The 18392-nt window shown below is 39.5% G+C and overlaps 1 protein-coding gene across 1 annotated transcript; it reads right to left on the bottom strand.

Moving 5' to 3' along the window:
• Window positions 1–1602: 1602 nt before the first annotated feature.
• OOSP1 (oocyte secreted protein 1) lies at window positions 1603–17259 on the bottom strand. The gene is made up of 5 exons (XM_049891833.1): window positions 17184–17259; window positions 12749–12930; window positions 10121–10218; window positions 8611–8751; window positions 1603–1645 (listed from the first exon to the last, which is right to left on the bottom strand). The coding sequence occupies exons 1-5, from the start codon at window positions 17257–17259 to the stop codon at window positions 1603–1605; spliced, it is 540 nt and encodes a 179-aa protein (XP_049747790.1).
• Between the last annotated feature and the right edge of the window lie 1133 nt (window positions 17260–18392).

The following is an 18392-nucleotide window of genomic DNA, read 5'->3' as shown; positions in this document are numbered from 1 at the left end:
GAAGGTCCAGAAAGCTTGACTCCATCCATGTCATTAAGTTCAACTCTACTTTGAGGAGGCAGTTCTTCCCCAGTCATCTTTTGAGTGCCTTCCAACCTAAGGGGCTCATCTTCCGGCACTATATCAAACAATGTTCTTCTGCTATTCAGAAGGTTTTCACTGGCCAATTCTTTTCAGAAGTAGACTGCCAGGTCCATCTTCCTAGTCTGTCTTAGTCTGGAAGCTCAGCTGAAACTTGTCCACCATGGGTGACCCTGCGGGCATTTGAATACTGGTGGCATAGCTTCCAACATCATAGCAACACACAAGCCCCCACAGTATGACAAACGGACAGATACGTGGGGGTGAACAATACTAAGAAACTGATATTCTAAATACCTTGACTTCAACCATCTTGATGAATTGACAAGGACAATCTCTTTTAAGCATTAAGGTGTAACTTGACACTGGCATGTTTGTTGTCACTTGTTTTAAAGTCTCCTAATGCAGGCCCGCCTAAAGAGGAAAAGAGAACAAATGAGAAATAGAACAAAAGATAAAATATGAGTTTAAAGATAAATTTAGGGCCTAGTGTAATTGTACTGGACTTGAGGCTAAGCTATTGGTACTATTCTCTGGTAAATAGTAGATCTTTTTCAGTTTTTAAGTGAGAGGGCCACTGTGACTTACTGCTATTCTGATATCACAACAGACACTTACTGTAAAATTTAAGCCTTAAAATCTTTATGGACAAACTTAATGGTCTGACTGAGACTAGAGGAATCCCGGCGGCCATGCTCCCCAGACCTTCTGTTGGCACAGGACAGGAACCATCCCCGAAGACAACTCATCAGACATGAAAGGGACTGGTCAGCGGGTGGGAGAGAGACGCTGATGAAGAGTGAGCTAATTATATCAGGTGGACACTTGAGATTGTGTTGGCAACTCTTGTCTGGAGGGCGGATGGGATGATAGAGAGAGAGGGAAGCCGGCAAAATTGTCAAGAAAGGAGAGACTGAAAGGGCTGACTCAAGAGGGGGAGAGCAAGTGGGTGTAGGGAGTGAGATGTATGTAAACTTATATGTGACAGACTGGATTTGTAAACGTTCACTTGACGCTTAATAAAAGTTATAAAAAAAAAAATCTTTATGGAAAAGTTGCTTCAAGAACACTTTCCCAGGCTCAAGTAAACACATGAGACTGTGTGGGCAGCTCCTGTCTAGAGGCAAGATGAGAAGGCAGAGGGGGACAGGAGCTGCCTGAATGGACATGGGGAATACAGGGTGGAGAGGAGGAGTGTGCTGTCACATTAGGAGGACAGCATCTAGAGGTTATGTAACAAGGTATATATAAGTTGTCGTATGAGAGACTGACTTGATTTGTAAACTTTCACTTAAAGCACTATAAATATATTTAAAAAAAAAAAAAGAACAACTTCCCAGGTACATCCAATATGTTATAACTTGATTAACACAATGATTAGAATATAAGAGTTCAATATAATTAGACCTATCGAAAGAGTTAGTTACCAAAAGTACCAAATACTCTGTAAGAGTTTCATTTTATGGTCCTGAAGGCATATAAAACAACTGTCCCGCTAGTAAAGTTCATCTTCACAAAGCTTTATTTCTTCTTCTTCTTCTTCTTGCAGACCCACTTGTCAATCCTAACATGGAGACAAAATGGAATATAAAACTTATAAATGGAATATAGATATTAATTAAACTATGAAGTTTATCCGATATAGACAATAGTATGTTAGAAAACATTAGAAGTTCATGAATAAAGATCTTCCCATTTGTGCCAGTGGCTCCATGGGAGAAAGACCTGGTAATCTGCTCCCGTAAAGACTACAGCCTAGAAAACCCTAAGCGGCAATTCTACTCTGTCACATGGGGTCGCTATGAATCAGAATCAACTCAATATCACCTAACAACAAAAACAGAACATTTGTTTTAGGATAGTAAACATCTGATATTTACAGAGGTAATTTTTTGTTGTACTAAACAACACAGGAATCAAAAGAGTCAAGCCCTAGTCAGGGTTGGAAGGTAAATGGTTGAAGAGCCAATAAAAATGTATAAGGAAGATTTTAAAACAGAAGTTGGCATTATTGTTGGAGACAGATGCCCAGGATGACATTTTCAAATATTTTCTCTGAACACAAGTACCTTGGATGGCTAGACAAGGTTACAGGGTATGACAAGGATTTGACTTTCCTGACACCCACAGAAACAACACAACAGAGAGGCATCCATACTTGTTTTTTGTGATGTTCTTGAGAAAAATGTTAGCAGATTTCTAAAAATAACATTCCCTATAGGAACTTAAGGGTACAAAAATAAATTTTAACTAGATGTACCAATCATATGACACTTAAATCAATTTTTATAGGAATCAAGAACGCTTTCAAAGTCCCTAAAATGGCCATTTCAGGTGAAAGTAAATATACAGGTAGAAAGCCTGCTTTTAGAAATGAGTGAGCTATTAAACCTGGCACAGCAAATATAATATAGGAGCCTGTCTTAGTCATCTAGTGCTGCTATATAAGAAATACAAGTGGATGGCTTTAATGAAGAGAAATTTGTTCTCTCAAAGTCTAGGAGGCTAGAAGTCCAAATTCAGGGTGCCAGATCCAGGGCAAGGCTTTCTCTCTGCTGGCTCTGGAGGAAGGTTCTTGTCATCAATCTTCCCCTGGTCTAGGAGCTTCTCCGGGGAGGAACCCTGGGTCCAAAGGACACACTCTGCTCCTGATACAACTTTCTTGGTGGTAGGAGGTCCCCCTGTCTCTCTGTTTGATTCTCTCTTTTAGATCTCAAAAGAGATTGACTTAAGACACAACCTAATCTTGTAGATTGAGCCCTGCCTCATTAACATAACTGCCACTAATGCCACTTCATTAACATCATAGAGGCAAGATTTACAACACACAGGAAAATCCCATCAGATGACAAAATGGTGGATCACCACACAATACTGGAAATCATGGACTAGCCAAGTTGACACACATTTTTGGGGGACACAATTCCATCCACAACAGCTCTCAAGGATTCGGGTCCAAAACACACCACAGTCACACGGTACTTAAATTTGTGGCATCCCTGGAACAGGTATCAGCTAATTCTAAAAATCTTTCAACCTCATCTATCTCATGAGTGCCACCCACTGCCACTAACATACACAGAGGAAAAGTGATCGTAACAACAAAATCTTATCAGCTTAAAAAAATTAAATCTAAAGCAAAAGCAAATCATCACCAAAGTTCTGACAGACATAACTAATAACACCAAAGTCTAAATTGGATTATTCCAAATGTACTCACACAGCTCTACTATAAATTATCTCAGAACAATAGCCTCAAGAGTCTTGTCAGCCAAACCCGTACTGTGGACAAACATGTAAACAAGGTTGGCAATTCGACCCCCCTGCCAAACTTAAGTAGATGTCACTCAACTTCCTACAATTATATTTAGGATATGCCCTGGTGGTGTAGTGGTTAAGTGCTCGGCTGCTAACCCAAAGGTTGGAGATTCCAACCCACTAGCCGCTACGTGGGAGAAAGATGTGACAGGCTTCCATAAAGATTAGCCTAGGAAACCCTATGGGGTAGTTCTACTCTATCCTGTAAGGACTCTCTGAGTTGGAATCAACTTGATAGCATCGAGTTTTGTTTGGGTGATCATCTAACAATTACATAAAGAGCCCTGGTGGTGCAGTGGTTAAGTGCTCGGAGGTTCAAATCCACCAGTTGCTCCGTAGAAGAAAAGATTTACAGTCTTGGAAACCCTATGAGGCAGTTCTACCCTGACCTATAGCATCGCTACGAGTCAGAATCAACCTGACAGAAATGGGTTTGGGTTTTTTGGTTTTAACAGTTACTTATTTCTAGTTGCTTTGCTCAGTATCAAACCTGAGTTGTCATTTCCTGATCTACTACATCCAAGAAGACATGTAGGTAAAATTGGAAAAGTCTGTTTCATTCAAGTTTTACAGGCCTCTTGATATAATGCTGAATTTAGACTTTCTCCAGCAGTAGCTTGGATGCACACCCTAAGAAAATTAATTTAGGGAAAGCATCTGGATGAGGATTAGATGATTAGTGCCCTATAAACCAGTGCAAGATCTGCTGAAAATTGTTCTGCTGTGAGGGTTTAAATGTGGAGAAGAGACCTGGCAGAAGAGCAAAGGTAGACTTGAGGTCAGGAGAAAATACTTGATATTTATCAGTATTTTAGAAAAGTAAAAATAACATCATTTTGAACTCAGCATATTAGCTGATGAAAGTGAAATGTCTGGTCCCAAGTCAAGTCCAAGTTTAACTTCTTAGTTACCCCCTATTTAGTATACATTCATAGTAATAAGAATGAGAAAAATCAAGCAAGAATCCAGTTCGTTCATTTAACACATGAATTGAGTATGGCAGCATTCCAAGATGTCAACAAAAACTTCCTTATACTTTTTGTATAATTTCTCTAACCTTGTTGTCTTTTTCCCAAAGTCAAAGGAACAAGGAGATGCCCCAGAACTAACTTCAAGGGTGCCTTTGTGATACTGGATCCAAATCAACCACCTCTCAGGAACCAGAAAAGAAGAAGAGGCTGGGCTGCCTCACATGACTTGATAGCCCACCGTGAACTGATAGCCCACTTCTCAGGCCTGACCATATACTCAGTCCAATTTCCTAAAATCTAATCCTCTACCGATCACATGGGTTCTAACATTGGAGGCAAAGTAAGACCTTAAAATTAGGTGTGCCCAGAAATCTGTGTCTTCTTTTAGGTCTATGGTAGTGACAGGGCAGGAATTGTTTGCACTTCTCACTGCATGTTCTTGTTTTTGTTTTGCTTTAGGATATCAGTCATCATAGTGGTAACTTGAGCAGCTCTAGGAGACTCCGCCTGACTTCCTGATGTATATTAACTTTCACTGGCAACACTCTTTACATTCAGCATTTCATCAATCCACTTTATTCCCTCTACTTGTATACTTGATCCCATCTTCACTTTCTCCTGCAAACTACCCCATTTCTATGCATCTATTTACAGCCAGACTCCTAGGAAAAGCAACTTTTTCAGGTTCTCCTAAACCTGATCCAACAGACTTTCACCTATACCTCTCCACCGAAACCAAAAAAATGCCCTCCACATTGTCAGACTCATGATTAATTCTTAGTCCTCATCCTACTTAACCTTTCAGCAACAATTCATGTGGTCTATGGCTCCCCCTACTTAGTTTCTGGGAACTCATTTTGTCCTGGTTCTACTTCCAGTCTATTCTACTGACTTTTCTTTGGCTCATTTGTAGGCTTTTCCTCTTCTCATCTATTTAACATTGAAAATACCAACACTGGTCGAGCCTTAGACCAATTCTCTCCTTTTTCATCTCTATTGCTTTTAACTCATTCAGTCTTATTGGTTTTAAGTATTACTTTTGCTGATAAGACCAAATTTTCTATATTTGGCCTGGACCTTTCTTATGATCTCCAGACCCATATACTCAATTACTCACTTGCTATCTTCTCTTGGAGATCTAATAGGCATCTCAAAACAGAGTTCCTAAACTAGCATTTCTTACTTTCTAGTAGCTCAGGATAAAAATTGTAGTTTCTCTTTCTCATACCCCATGTACAACTGTCTATAAATCTTTCTCACTGTACATTCAAAATATATCCAAAATCTAACCACTTCCTACCAATTCCACTGCTACATCTAACCCAGAGTTTCTCAACCTCAGCACTATAAACATTTGGGGCCAGATAATTTTTTTGTTGTTGTTGTGGGGCTGTTTTGTATACTCTAGAATATTTAGCAGCATTCCTTGCCTCTATCGCCTACTCCCAGTGGTTGTGACAAACAAAAGTATCTCCAGACACATCCTCTGGAAGATAAAATTACCCCTGGAGAAGAGCCACTGGCTTCATACGTAATGACTTCTCACCTGGATAAATGATCTAAACAGTCTCCCTACTTCTGCCCTTGCCCCTCTTGTGTCTATTCTCCACAGAGCAGCTGGAGTAATCCTGTTAAAAGCGCATGTCCATCATGTTGCTCCTCTATTTGAAACTTTGCAATGGCTCCACATCTTGTTTCAAATAAAAGCCAAGGCTGTCACATCACTTTTGGGAAATCGTTATGATCTACAACTTCACTCCCATTTTATTTTTTTACCTTCTTTTCTTACCACTCTCCCCTCCAAATACATGGGTCATCTTGATCCATGAACAGTTTTAGGGCATGTTGTCCCCCTCAGAGACTTTATATCAACTGTTTCCATACTCTGAAATAACCCTCCCTTGGTGACCTGTGCAGCTCGCTCCCTTACTTCCTTCATGTCTTTACTTAGTCATTACTTTATCCTTACCTGTAGCCATATTTAAAATCCAACCTCTACCTGAGTACTTCCAATCTCTGCCTTTTTTTTTTTTTTTTTAAACTTAGCAGCGTTTCCCATCCTGGCATGGTACATGTCAAGCCAAGGTCTCAGGTTGCCAAGAAAGATGCAACTTATACACAGGCGTTGGATGGGATAATCCTTTACTCACATAGAGGAGACACAACAAGATCAGCTTCAATAGTGGGCATCGTCCCTCATGGCCAGTGGGTCATTCCCCATTCCCCTTAGCAGCCAACACAGGGGTAATAGTCTACACACATCCCTCATGTTCAGAGAAGGGGCTCTGTCCTCTCCTTGCTGAGAATAGATATAGGAATAGGGTTGGCCAGGTCCCATATGATACACAGTTAAGCAGTAAGCAGACTGTGTACCCAGAACAGGGAAGGAGCTTCTCTGATAAGAAGAAACTGGGGCAGAGGGAAGCTCAGTTCCTAGCCCCCATTATCAGGGAATGTTCCAGGCTCAAAGCTTCTGAGTAGGCAGTTCACGTGCGGGTCAGAAGGCCACAAAAAAGGCTGCTTTCCCTCTTTTCCAAAATTATAGAACTTATTTTTGTTTTGTATATACTCTGTCTCCTCCAACTAAAATGTGAACTCCATGAGAGCACAGAGTTTATAGAATGAAAGTATATGCATTATTACCAGATACAACTATGACTAAGCCTTAGCTGAAGGGCATGAATCACGCATTGAGCAGAGTTCGCAAATTTGCTCTTAAACACCTCTTCATATTGAGCATTAAAACTTAAAATGACATGCAAGTCAGTCCTTCAATAATTCGATATAGCCACATAATAAAACACACTTTATTCATACGTGAGACTTCACAAAGTTAAAAGCAGGGGCAGCCCCTCTTTAAAAAGAGAATACAGTAAAACCTGCAAAAGCTGGAAAATGTGAAAGACAGAAAGCTGTCAGAGAGGGAAAACACTCACTGGGTGTTTATGAGGAAAACTTGCAAGACCCAGAAAAACAAGGCAGTCCCATCAAATTCCAGCTCTCACAGGTTTCACTATATAAGAAGGCAAGGCACCATTTTTTATTGAAAATTTTAAATTATTTTTAAATGGAAGAGATGTGGGGTATCATTAGGTCTTTGCCAGTTTCTTAGGTTTCTACAAAATACCACAAGTCCTCAGCCCTGAGCAGCCACCCCATCAGAGACTCCAAGTTGCCGCTGAGCACAGGAATGGAAAACTCAATCTCTTCTCTCACAGAAAAGGTACATCATTTGATAAACAAAGGAATGTAATGTTCATATTCTCCCTGAAATGAAAGAGTCGAAAATAGGTCTCAATGTAAACACATTTCTAAGAGCCCATTTTTCATAAGCAAAGCAGTGTATGTGGATGTGGGGGGATAGGTTGGAGGTTGGGGGCAAGAATTTGAGAAAAGAAACATTCTGTCCTGGAGACCATATTCTTAGGTGTACAATGATTAAAATGCAATACATGTACAAGCAAGTGATACTTTTGCCTCTTTAAGATATGAAGTTCGTCAGAACTATCCTAGTTACTCTCTCTAAAACATAGCTCTATCCCTTCTTTAGGAGCCCTGGTGGCACAAGGGATAAGAGCTCAACTGCCAACCAAAAGGTCAGCAGTTTGAATCCACCAGACACTCCTTGGAAACTCTATGGGGTGGTTCTCTCTGTCCTATAGGGTTGCTTTGAGTCAGAATCAACTTGACTGCAATGGGTTTATCCCTTCATTTATATCCGAAGATTAACATACATTAGGATTTTTTTTCATACTATCTCTTCATATGTGACTCAAGAACGAAGAACCATACTGTCTTATAAGCATTTGGTACTTCCTGGAAGAAGTTGTAACCAAGCTTTACAATGCTTCCAACTTTATTTCACCAGCACATCTAAGCCACCACACTTTGTAGGCTTAGGATTGACGCTCATTGTTCCTTAGGATTCAAAACTTCATTGATACTGAATTTGATGGTGTTTCTCCTTAGCACTGATCATGGAATTTCATATGATACCCAAGAGGGACAACTCCTCTTTATATGGGATTCCTGCCAGTTTATGACAAATTAATGAGACCACCAAGACCAATAATACCGTCAACAAACAGAGGAATGCATGAATTTGTCATTCCTGAATGGAAGCTCTTTAAGCACAACGCACCTTATTACAAATACATGATGCTTCATTGTCAAACTGTATTGGTTCTTATCTAGGATATGCCTGGCAAAATCTTAAAATACCAGTTCTGATTGTCCTTACCATGGGCACGCTGCAGAAGCAAATACTGTGTCTCCTCTTTGGCCTGCACTTTCAACTCGTATTCTCACTTGTATATTCCATCCATCACCAAAGTAGGTGTCAGCATCTCTTACTACAACTTCACTGAAAAAAGGGTTATGACTAAAATGATAAAAAAAAAAAAAAAGATAGAAAATAAAAAAAAGAGAGAAAATACAGAAGTATCACATGGGGCTTAAGATCTATTCAGACCTTAATGTTCACAAGATGAGCTTGAGGCCAAATCCCTATTACTGGTAAAAAAAAATCCCTATTACTGGTAGATGTATTGATATCTGTTTTGTTTTGTTTTGTTTTGAAGAACATCAAAGGCAGTATTTGTGATGCTAAGGAGCGTGACTTAGCACTTTGTAGAACCTCCAAACTTTTGGATTCTTTGCTTCCTGGTTCTACTATCTGCCAACAAATGATCTTGGGCAAGTAATTACTCTGTGCCTGAATTTCTTCATCTGTAAATTGGCATAATAACATCTACCTCGTTCAGCTGTCATGAGGAACAAATACCTTCATACAAAGAAAGCACTTGGAACAGTACAGGAATATTGTAAGCGAGTAATATGTTAGTTGCCATTATCGTCATCATCACCACCACTGCGGTCTCTGGGAAGAGCACCGTGTGATGTGCCTCTTCTGTAACCACTGGGAAAAAGAAGTCTCAGCTCAAGGTTTTAACAAAAAAAAAAAAAAAAAAAAAACGCTAATGGAAAAATTCCTAAACAAAGTCCTACCAAGTATATTAGAATTTTACTAAGGCTTGATGAAAGTTGTTATTGAGCTAAATCTCTTAGACTTTCTCAAAAGGATCAACTAATAGCGTAGAAAAAGAGATCGTCTCTTAACTTGTGGATTCTGTTCCCTCTGTCACCACAGCTTGACTCCCTGCTGAGCTGATGTTTCACTGAGCCTTGTCCCTTATTTCTTTCAGGAATCTTGAATGTGAGCTCTAACTTAAACCTAAAATAATCCAATTTAGCTGGCTAAGATCTATCAGGTTTTTGGTGACCTTGACATTTGTATCAAAAACTGAATCATCATCATCATCATCCCATTCTTCAGGATTCCAAGTCCCTTGGTGGTGCACACGGTTGAGATCAACAACTAGCCAAAAGACCGGCAGTATGAACACAGCCAGAGGCATCTCAGAGGACAGGCCTGGCAATATGCTTTTGAAAGATCACAGCCTTGAAAACCCTGTGGAGTACAGTTCTATTCTGACACACATGGAGTCACCATGGGTTAGAATCAATTTTTCAGCAACTAACAACAACAGTATTCTTATATTCTAGGAGACAATTGTAATAACTTTTGAAGGATACAGGGCCAGGGATCAAGAGATTTGTTTTTTCATTAGGATTGGATGTCCACCCCTTACTCTTGGTTGTGCCATTTAACCTTTCAGATTTGGATTTCTTATCTGGAAGGTAAAGATGAAGCTGGGAATTGGAACAGGAGTCTGACATACTGTACTCACTGGCGAACAACACAGGACAAGGGCATTTCAGCTTGGTTGTTGGAGAGTTTTGAGACGTACATGATTTTAGTTTTAAGCAGAAGAGTCTCTTGGAGAATCTGAGGAGACAAAAAACAGCTTTTAAACAAATGTTTGTCTCAAGTGTCTCAGGAAGTTTAAAGGCATCTGCATAGGAATTTGTAGATCCTCCAAGATCTCTAAAACTGGTCACATTCTAACATGAATATAAGCAGCATCCATTCTCAAGAAGGGCCATTTTCTAATTGAATGGATGGATGGATGACTAAAATCTGACATGATGCTTGTACATAAAAGGCAAGCAATGTGTGTTAGCTGGAAGAAGAAAGATCTTTGTGATTCATATTCAAAGGAGTGTCTGTTTATACCTCCTTTTGAGAAATAAATTTGTAGACAGAGTAATGCATAGTGTAGAGACTGTGAGCCTTGAGCTCATATAAACCTCGGTTGGAATCTGGAAGCTGCCTCTATTCATCAAGTATTCTTGGGAATTTTGTTTAAACGACTAAGCCTGTTTGTTGATTTCTAATTTATATATATATATATATAACCATAATCATGGTGATAAGGAGCAATACTGATGAAGTTGTCAGCATATGCCGTTGTTGTTAGGTGCTATCAAGTCAGTTCCGACTCATAGTAACCCTATGTACAACAGAAGGAAACACTGCCTAGTCCTGTGCCATCCTCACAACCATTGCTCTGTTTGAGTTCACTGTTTCAGCCACTGCATCCATCCATCTGATTGAGGGTCTTCCTCTTTTTCGCTGACCTTCTACTTTGCCAAGCATGATGTCCTTCTCCAGGGACTGGTCCCTCCTGATCACATGTCCAAAGTACATGAGACAAAGTCTCTCCATCCTCACTGCTAAGGTACATTCTGGCTGTTTGTCAGCATATATAGTAAATGCCTAAAAAGATGAGTAGCTGTTTCCAGAGGGAAAAGAGTTAAAATAAGACAATCAATAGTAAAAAGTTTTCCTAAGAATGTTTAGCACATGATTCTCAATAGAGGCCATAGTCCTTTATTCCACAGCAGGATAAGATGAATCAGAGATACTCATATCGATCATAAGATTTTAAATATGTGTTTATTTTCTTCAGATAGATCATCTTCCTTCTTAGATCACTGGGGATTTTATCATAAGCATAGATAAAATGGAATTTACCTATTACAACTACCTACAGACTGTTTCAGTTAATATATGGATATCTCCCCTGCTTTTTTCCCCAATCTGTATTGAAGTTGATGATGCTCCCCTAATACCTGTTGTGATGAACCCTATGACATACTGCCCACATTCCCCAGAAAAGGGTTTGCTGCCCCAGCTGATGGAAGTGCTGTCAGCAAACAGCCTTCAGCTCTCAGCCCATGGGGACTGTCTCAGCTGCAGACAGCTGCCTTACCCAAGATCACACCTTTTTCCTGGGGTGGCCCACTTCCAATGGATGACCCAGGTGGGAATGTAAAGCTCCCTGCAGCGTCATCCAAAGCTGTCTTTGGGCTTGGAACACAGCTCAACATCTCCTTTTGCCCACTCTCCTTTCTCTTTTCTTTCACAGGTGTTACCCCCAAAGACACTTCTTAAAAAACACCTTGTATGCAAAAATCCAAGGAGCCCTGGTGGTGCAAGTGGTTAAGCACTTGGCTGCTAACCAAAAGGTTGGCAGTTTGCTTTGCAGGAGAAAGGCTACTGTCTGTTATATGGGGCGACTATGAGTCAGGCCCGACGGTACATAACAACAACATGTAAAGCCCATCTCTAAGTTTATTTCCCATGGAATCCAAACTGTGACATTCATCTAGACCTAACAAAGTTGTTATTTTTCTTAACATTTTATTTGGAATACCCATTGCCATCGAATCGAATCTATTCTAGCTCATAGCGGCCCCTACAGAACAGAGTAGAACTGCACCATAGGGATTCCAAGGAGCAGCTGGTAGATTCGAACTGCCGACCTTTTGGTTAGCAGTCTGAACTCTTAATCACTGCGCCACCAGGGCTCCCGTTATTTGGAATAGTGAGCAAAATAATAAGTTATGTTATAGCAAGGTATCATTGACTGCTAAAAATTTTTTTTAATCAAACCAAAACCCCAATTATACTTTCAGCAATGGTATGCATGATTGACCTATGAGTGTGCCCAATAAGGCACATGAAAATTCCTGGTAAGTGGGGCTTGGGGCTGGTAGAGTGTTAAACATTTACTTTGAAAAGCCTTCTTATGTTTGACTGGTATTACTCCCTTCTGGTCGCAGCTGACCAAATTTCATGAATTATAATGTATAAGAAATTTGTGAGACTGCTTGGTAAATTATGTGTGGCAAAAGCTTTTCTCCTTTCAAGCCTGTCAGCTCTCCAGCCTGCTCCATCATTGTTTGAGCTTTATATCTACTAGGTACACGTTAGAAACTCTGTCTTGTTTCTGCCCAATAAGAGAAAAAGTATTCAGCATCTCCTTTCTTAACATCCTCTGTCCTGAATATGACTGGTAGAGAAATCAGTATAACCATAATACGAATAGAAAATTAACAACTTCTGGCTTGTGGGCCCATTGAAGGAACCGTAAGACACTCAGGTTTTAACTAAAATAAGTCATTCCTCTTACTTTAATAATGATGCCACAGTCATGAAGATGGTAGAGAAACTCATAGAAAACTTCTGGTTCAAAACGGGTTACAGCACAGTAATCTCCTAAAAATGCTTCATCAGGTGCCATATAAATATTGTGAAATATCGTGGGTTTAATCCTGGCATAGAACCAAGAGTTGGTGCATTGTACTTGAATAGCTAAGAGAGAGAAAAAAGAAATTTTCATTGGTGTTGCTATTACATGCATCGGCTCAGAAAATTTCAGCATAGCCAGTTAACACAATGAAGAGGTCATACCTCTACTCAAGTAAAACATGTCTATAAAAGATTAAATTATAAAAGATTATCTCCATATTCTTGCCTTTCTCCCTGAAAATACCCATATATACACCCATCCTTGGAAGAGCCGCTTTAGCAAATCCATATGGGAAAAAAACAATACAAAATAATATCTTATGATCCAACTCTCCAAAGTCTTCTTTTTAGATATGGATTCACTAAAGTGGCATCAGAAGAATATAGCTATATTGCAGCATTTATACTGAGAACTATAGAGCCTGTTATATCTCCCCCGTTCACAGGAAGCTCCTCTAAGCAAGACTTGTTTCCATTTATATAGCCACAGTTTCATGATATACAACAGTAGGCACTGAGGGTTGATGAGGCAATAAAGACTTGTCCAGAAATTTAAAACCTATCAAAACATTATAACCAAGTATTTATAGAAATTGAGTAATTATAGTACTTTATCCTTCCCCATCTAGCCTAGACTATCTGGACAGTAAGGTTTTTATCTGAGAAAGGGAACAATTTTCTGATAAAATCTGCTATCTAGGCTAGATTCCAGGAGGGGGCAGTTAGAACAACCCAGAAATCATGAGATCAGGTAGGGCATGAGGGAAAAGGGGGTGAAGTAGTCATTTATCTAGACCTCACTAAAGGTAAACCTTCTCAGTTGCTCTTGGGATACTGGAAGGAGCCTAAGACCTCAGGAATTACTGAAAATACATTAGCCAGATGGAAACTATATACCCTCTTACTACCCCCACCAGCAAAAAAAAAAAAAAGTAAGAAAAGGAAGCCAAGAGTCTAAATTCAGGTCTGGGGAATACACAAACAGAATTCAGCAATATATAAAAAGAATTATATACCAGGACCAAATGAGATTTACTCCAGGGATTTAAGGTTGGTATAATATTCACAAATCAGGCAAAAGAAGAAAAATCACATGATGATATAAACTGATGCAGAAAAAAATTTAATAAAATTCATGATGAAAGCTCCCAGAACACTAAGAGGGAAACTTCATTAACTTGATAAAGAGTATCTATAAAAACAAAAGAAAACAAGCACTGCAGCTTACATAATACCCAATGGTAAAAGACTGAATGCTCTCCCCCTAAGACTGAAAGCAAGGTAAGGATGTCTCCCCTCACCCCTGCTATACTGGAAGTTCTAGCTAGCACAATAAGGTAGTATGAAAATGAAATAAAAGGCGTATGGACTGGGAAGACATAAAACTGTCCCTATATGCTGATGAAATGATTATCTACATAGAAAATCCCAAGGAATCCATAATTAAAGTCCTAGACTTTTTAGCCCAAGCACTAAAAAGTGAGTTCAGCAAGATAGCAGGGTATATGATCAACATATAAAAGACAATTGTATTTCTATATAATAGCAATGAAAGCTTGTAGACATCAAAATTCAAAATACAATGCCATTTGCAATCACTGGAAAAAAAAAAACTTTGGTGTAAATCTAACTTGTATATGCAGGGCTTGTATGCTGAAAACTACAAAACACATACCAAAAAAAAAAAATTTTTAAATATTTAAGTAAGCGGAGAGACATATTGTGTTCATGGATTGGAATACTCAACATAGTAAAGCTGCAACTCTCCCCAAACTGACAGACAGGTTTAATGCAATTCGTATCAAAATCCAGCAAGATTTTTTTTGTAGCTATAGACAAGATTATTCTAAAATTAACACAGAAAGGCAAAGGAACTAGAATAGCTAAAACAATTTTGAAAAAGAAGAATACAGTGGGAGGAATCAGTATACCCAATTTCAAGACTTATTCTATAGCTACTTTATTAAGACTGTGTGATATTGGCGGAAAGGCAGACACATGGGTCAGTGGAACAGAACACAGAACTCAGGAATAGATTCAAATGAATGTGCCCAAGTGATTTTTGATAAAGTTCCAAAAGCAGTAGAGGAAGAATAGTCTTTTCAAAAAATGGTGTTGGAGCAGCCAGATATCCACAGGCAATATATATATATATATATACTGCCCTAAACTTTACAGCATATATAAAAAATGAACTCAAAATGGGTAATAGACTTATAGACAAAATGTTTTAGAAAAAAAATAGAAGAAAATCTTTAGGATGTAGGGCTTAGCCGTTTTTAGACTCAATGCTAGAAGTACAATGCATAAAAGGAAAAACTGATAAATTGGATTTTATCAAAATTTAAAACTTTTCCTCTGTGAAAGACCCTATCAAGAAAATGAAAAGACAAGCTGCAGACTGGGAGAAAATATTTGAAAATGACATAACTGACAAAGGACTAGTATCTAGAATATATGGTGCAATATTGTGCTACACAGCTTTGCAAGATGTTATCATTGGGTGAGACTGAATAAAGGATACACTTGAGCTCTCTTATTATTTCTTACAACTACATGCAAATTAAAAATTTTTTAATTAGCATACTTTTTTTTTTAATACATGAGTTATTACGTCACATTCAAGTTGCCAAAAAGACATCCCTGAACACCAAATGTTGGCAAAATTGAGAGGAGCTATCTTACTTCCCAAAGGAACGTATACTGGTACAGCCATGCTAGAGAAGAAATGAGCAAAACCTCGCCAGATTTCAGATCTGTACACTCTGTGGCCTCAGGATTCCATTCTCAGGTACGCAAAAAATGCCCAAGTGCAAACATTACTTGTAACAGCTAAACAGTGCAAAATTCTAAATGTCTGTCAATAGCAGGCTATACACAATGTGTAATATAGTCATTCAGTGGAATACCACATAGTAGTTAAAATAACCAGTGCTACACATGTAAATCTCTAAATAATGCAGACAACAACCAGAAAGAAAAAAAAAATGTAGAACAAAACAGAAATAAAAGTTTAAATGAAACTTAAACTGAAAAAATACTTATAGATACATAAATTTGTGGTAAAATCATAAAATACTCAGGGATGGCCACAGAGGCTTTGACTCAACCTAAATTTTTCCTTCTAGCAGAAAATAAAATGTAAACAAATATAGCAAATTATTAAGGATTTAATAAAGGTGGATAGTGGGTAATGGATATATTATTTCCTATAGTGTCTATTTTAAATATTTCTTACATAAAAGCAAAGCATAACAAATACACTAAGATCCCTACAAGTGCTCACACAGTAGGTTCAGGTGTTCTTATTGAACAGGTAACTTGATAAGAACACATATAAACTCTTACTGCAACCCTGAAATTTCAGCTTCAGAAACTTTGACAGCCAAAGTTTATGTGTAGAGTGACAAATCATCCCAGTTTGCTGGGAACAGGAGGCTTTCTGTGCTTACACAGGCAAGTGTCCTGGCTAAACTGGGACAGTTGGTCACCCTACATAGAAGACAGAAACTGCTCCCTCTCAAACACTATGGATCTATGAATAGCAAGGTGAAGGACAGCTGAGCCCTAGGTAAGTCTTCCTTCCTGTGTGTTACAATTCACAGGCAGAGTCCTGATGTCCTCAACTCCTCCCATGGAAGTCTTCTCTGCCTTCCAGCCCACCCCACACCCCTACATTCAACCCACAGTCACGAATTTGAGCCCCAAGCCCAGCAGCATCGTTAAGGTTGGTGTCACCCAGTGTGGTAATTCTTTGTGTCAACTACCCTGCAAAGCACTCGCAGAGGAAACCCATCACTGGATCCCTCCACTGGGGCAGGGATGGGAGATGGGGGAGAGAGGTAAGAGGAAGGGGAAAAAATGGGGAGAAGGGTGAGGGGAGGAGGGGAGGGAGGTGGGGAGCTAGAATCTGCACGTGTCCAGAGCCCCCTCCATGGCCTCCTGCCTTTCCCTCCTCCTGGTGACATCTGGGTCCTGCCAGTCTGAAAACTCTCGGCCTGTGTGAAGATGGTGGCTGTGCTGGCCCAGTGCTGGCACTCCAAGTTGAAAGAAGGTGAGGGAGGGGAGGGAGTTGGAGAAAGAAGGAAGCTCTCAAGTTAGGGTGCATTCTCTAGTCTCAGGGCTAGTTATCAAGAGGAGAAATATAACATCCCAAGAGTATGCATCTAAAAGAGACCACCCCCCACCCCAAGTATCCTTAGTTGTTACTAGGATTCAACCAGATCAAAACTACAGGAAGAATCTAAAATCCACATTAAAAGACCTCTCTTTCAGCACTGTTAAGAAATTCCTGGTCTCCAAGTCATATATTATACCTGACCAGTCCCCAGCACAAGTCCACATCAAGGAAAGAGGGAGAAACAGCCCTCTGAACCCCAGGAATGCCTTCATCTGCCCAGACTGGAAGCCAACCACCACTCAGGAAACAAGAGGCTGGAGTAGGCCATCTTAAATACCAAAATAGCTGAAGAAGCACTCAGGAGTAATTAATTACCACTTTGGAAAGCACACACATGCAATAAATTTACTATTGGTTCATTTTATAAAATGTAACTTTTTTATTCAATTATCAAAAGACCAAGAGTGAAGGCAAAGTCAAATTTGGTATTGGAGTGTTCCCTTGGAACTATGAATTCTGTGGCCCTGAAATTCACACACAACTTTTATGGATATTATTTAGAGCCCCTGGGTGGTGCAAACAGTTAAGTTATTGGATGCTAAACAAAAGGTTGGAGGTTCAAATCCACCCAGATGCTTCTCGGAAGAAAAGTCTGGTGATCTACATCCAAAAAATCAGCCATTGAAAATTCTATGGAGAGCAGTTCTACTCTGACACACGTGGGGTCGCCATGCGTCAGAGTCAACTCCCCCGCAACTGGTATTTAAGTATAAAGGAAGCGATTCTTTCAGTGATGATTCAAAGGCCAATGGGAGGCTCTACATCACTTGCTTTAGGTCTGAATCACCAAATGTGGGACTCTGTCCAGGCTGATTTTTATAGAATGTAGAAGTTGTCAAGGTTAGACTTCCGGTCCTGTGGGCTTCTCTCCTTCCTAGGTTGATAAAATTGGACAACTGCTGCTGCTGGTATAGTCCCTATTAACATTCCAAGCAAATTTGTAGAAAATATACCACAAACTCGGAAAAAAAAAAAATGGCTCCAACAGTGGATGATTAAATACATCATTAGGTAAGGAAGAGCTTTGTGACATCCCAGGTAGTATCAAAAGGTGGCCTGTGGATTAACATCTATTCAAGCTGACATTCTACTGGCGCCACATAATGCTTTGTTGTGCCCATTTTATCCGACACTGAAGTTTTCTACACCCAGTGATCAGAAAAGAGTCATACTTCAGGGGCTGAAGCTGACAATACGTGAAAGGCTTTCTCTTGTCTCTGAATTGGGTTAATTGAATACATCTGAGTGTGGCATCAGGTATAAAACCACTTGAGGCTTCCCAGCTCCTCTCAACTTCTTGGTGCCTGAGGTATTCTCAGCCTGAGATCTAGCATAATGAAAGCCT

This window comes from Elephas maximus, chromosome 7, assembly GCF_024166365.1.
Source record: "Elephas maximus indicus isolate mEleMax1 chromosome 7, mEleMax1 primary haplotype, whole genome shotgun sequence".
Classification (NCBI taxonomy): Eukaryota; Metazoa; Chordata; class Mammalia; order Proboscidea; family Elephantidae; genus Elephas; species Elephas maximus.
The sequence above is the reverse complement of the archived record's forward strand: the minus strand, read 5'-3'. Positions and strand labels throughout refer to the sequence as shown.

Coding starts and splice junctions, on each gene's coding strand:
- OOSP1 (XM_049891833.1), bottom strand. CDS start 17,259: ATGAAGGCATTCCTGGGGTTCAGAGGGCTGTTTCTCCCTCTTTCCTTG. Junction 10,219..12,748: donor ACTGTGGCATCATTATTAAA/GTAAGAGGAATG, acceptor TTGTCTCCTCAG/ATTCTCCAAGAGACTCTTCT. Junction 8,752..10,120: donor TTGTCCTGTGTTGTTCGCCA/GTGAGTACAGTA, acceptor TTATCATTTTAG/TCATAACCCTTTTTTCAGTG.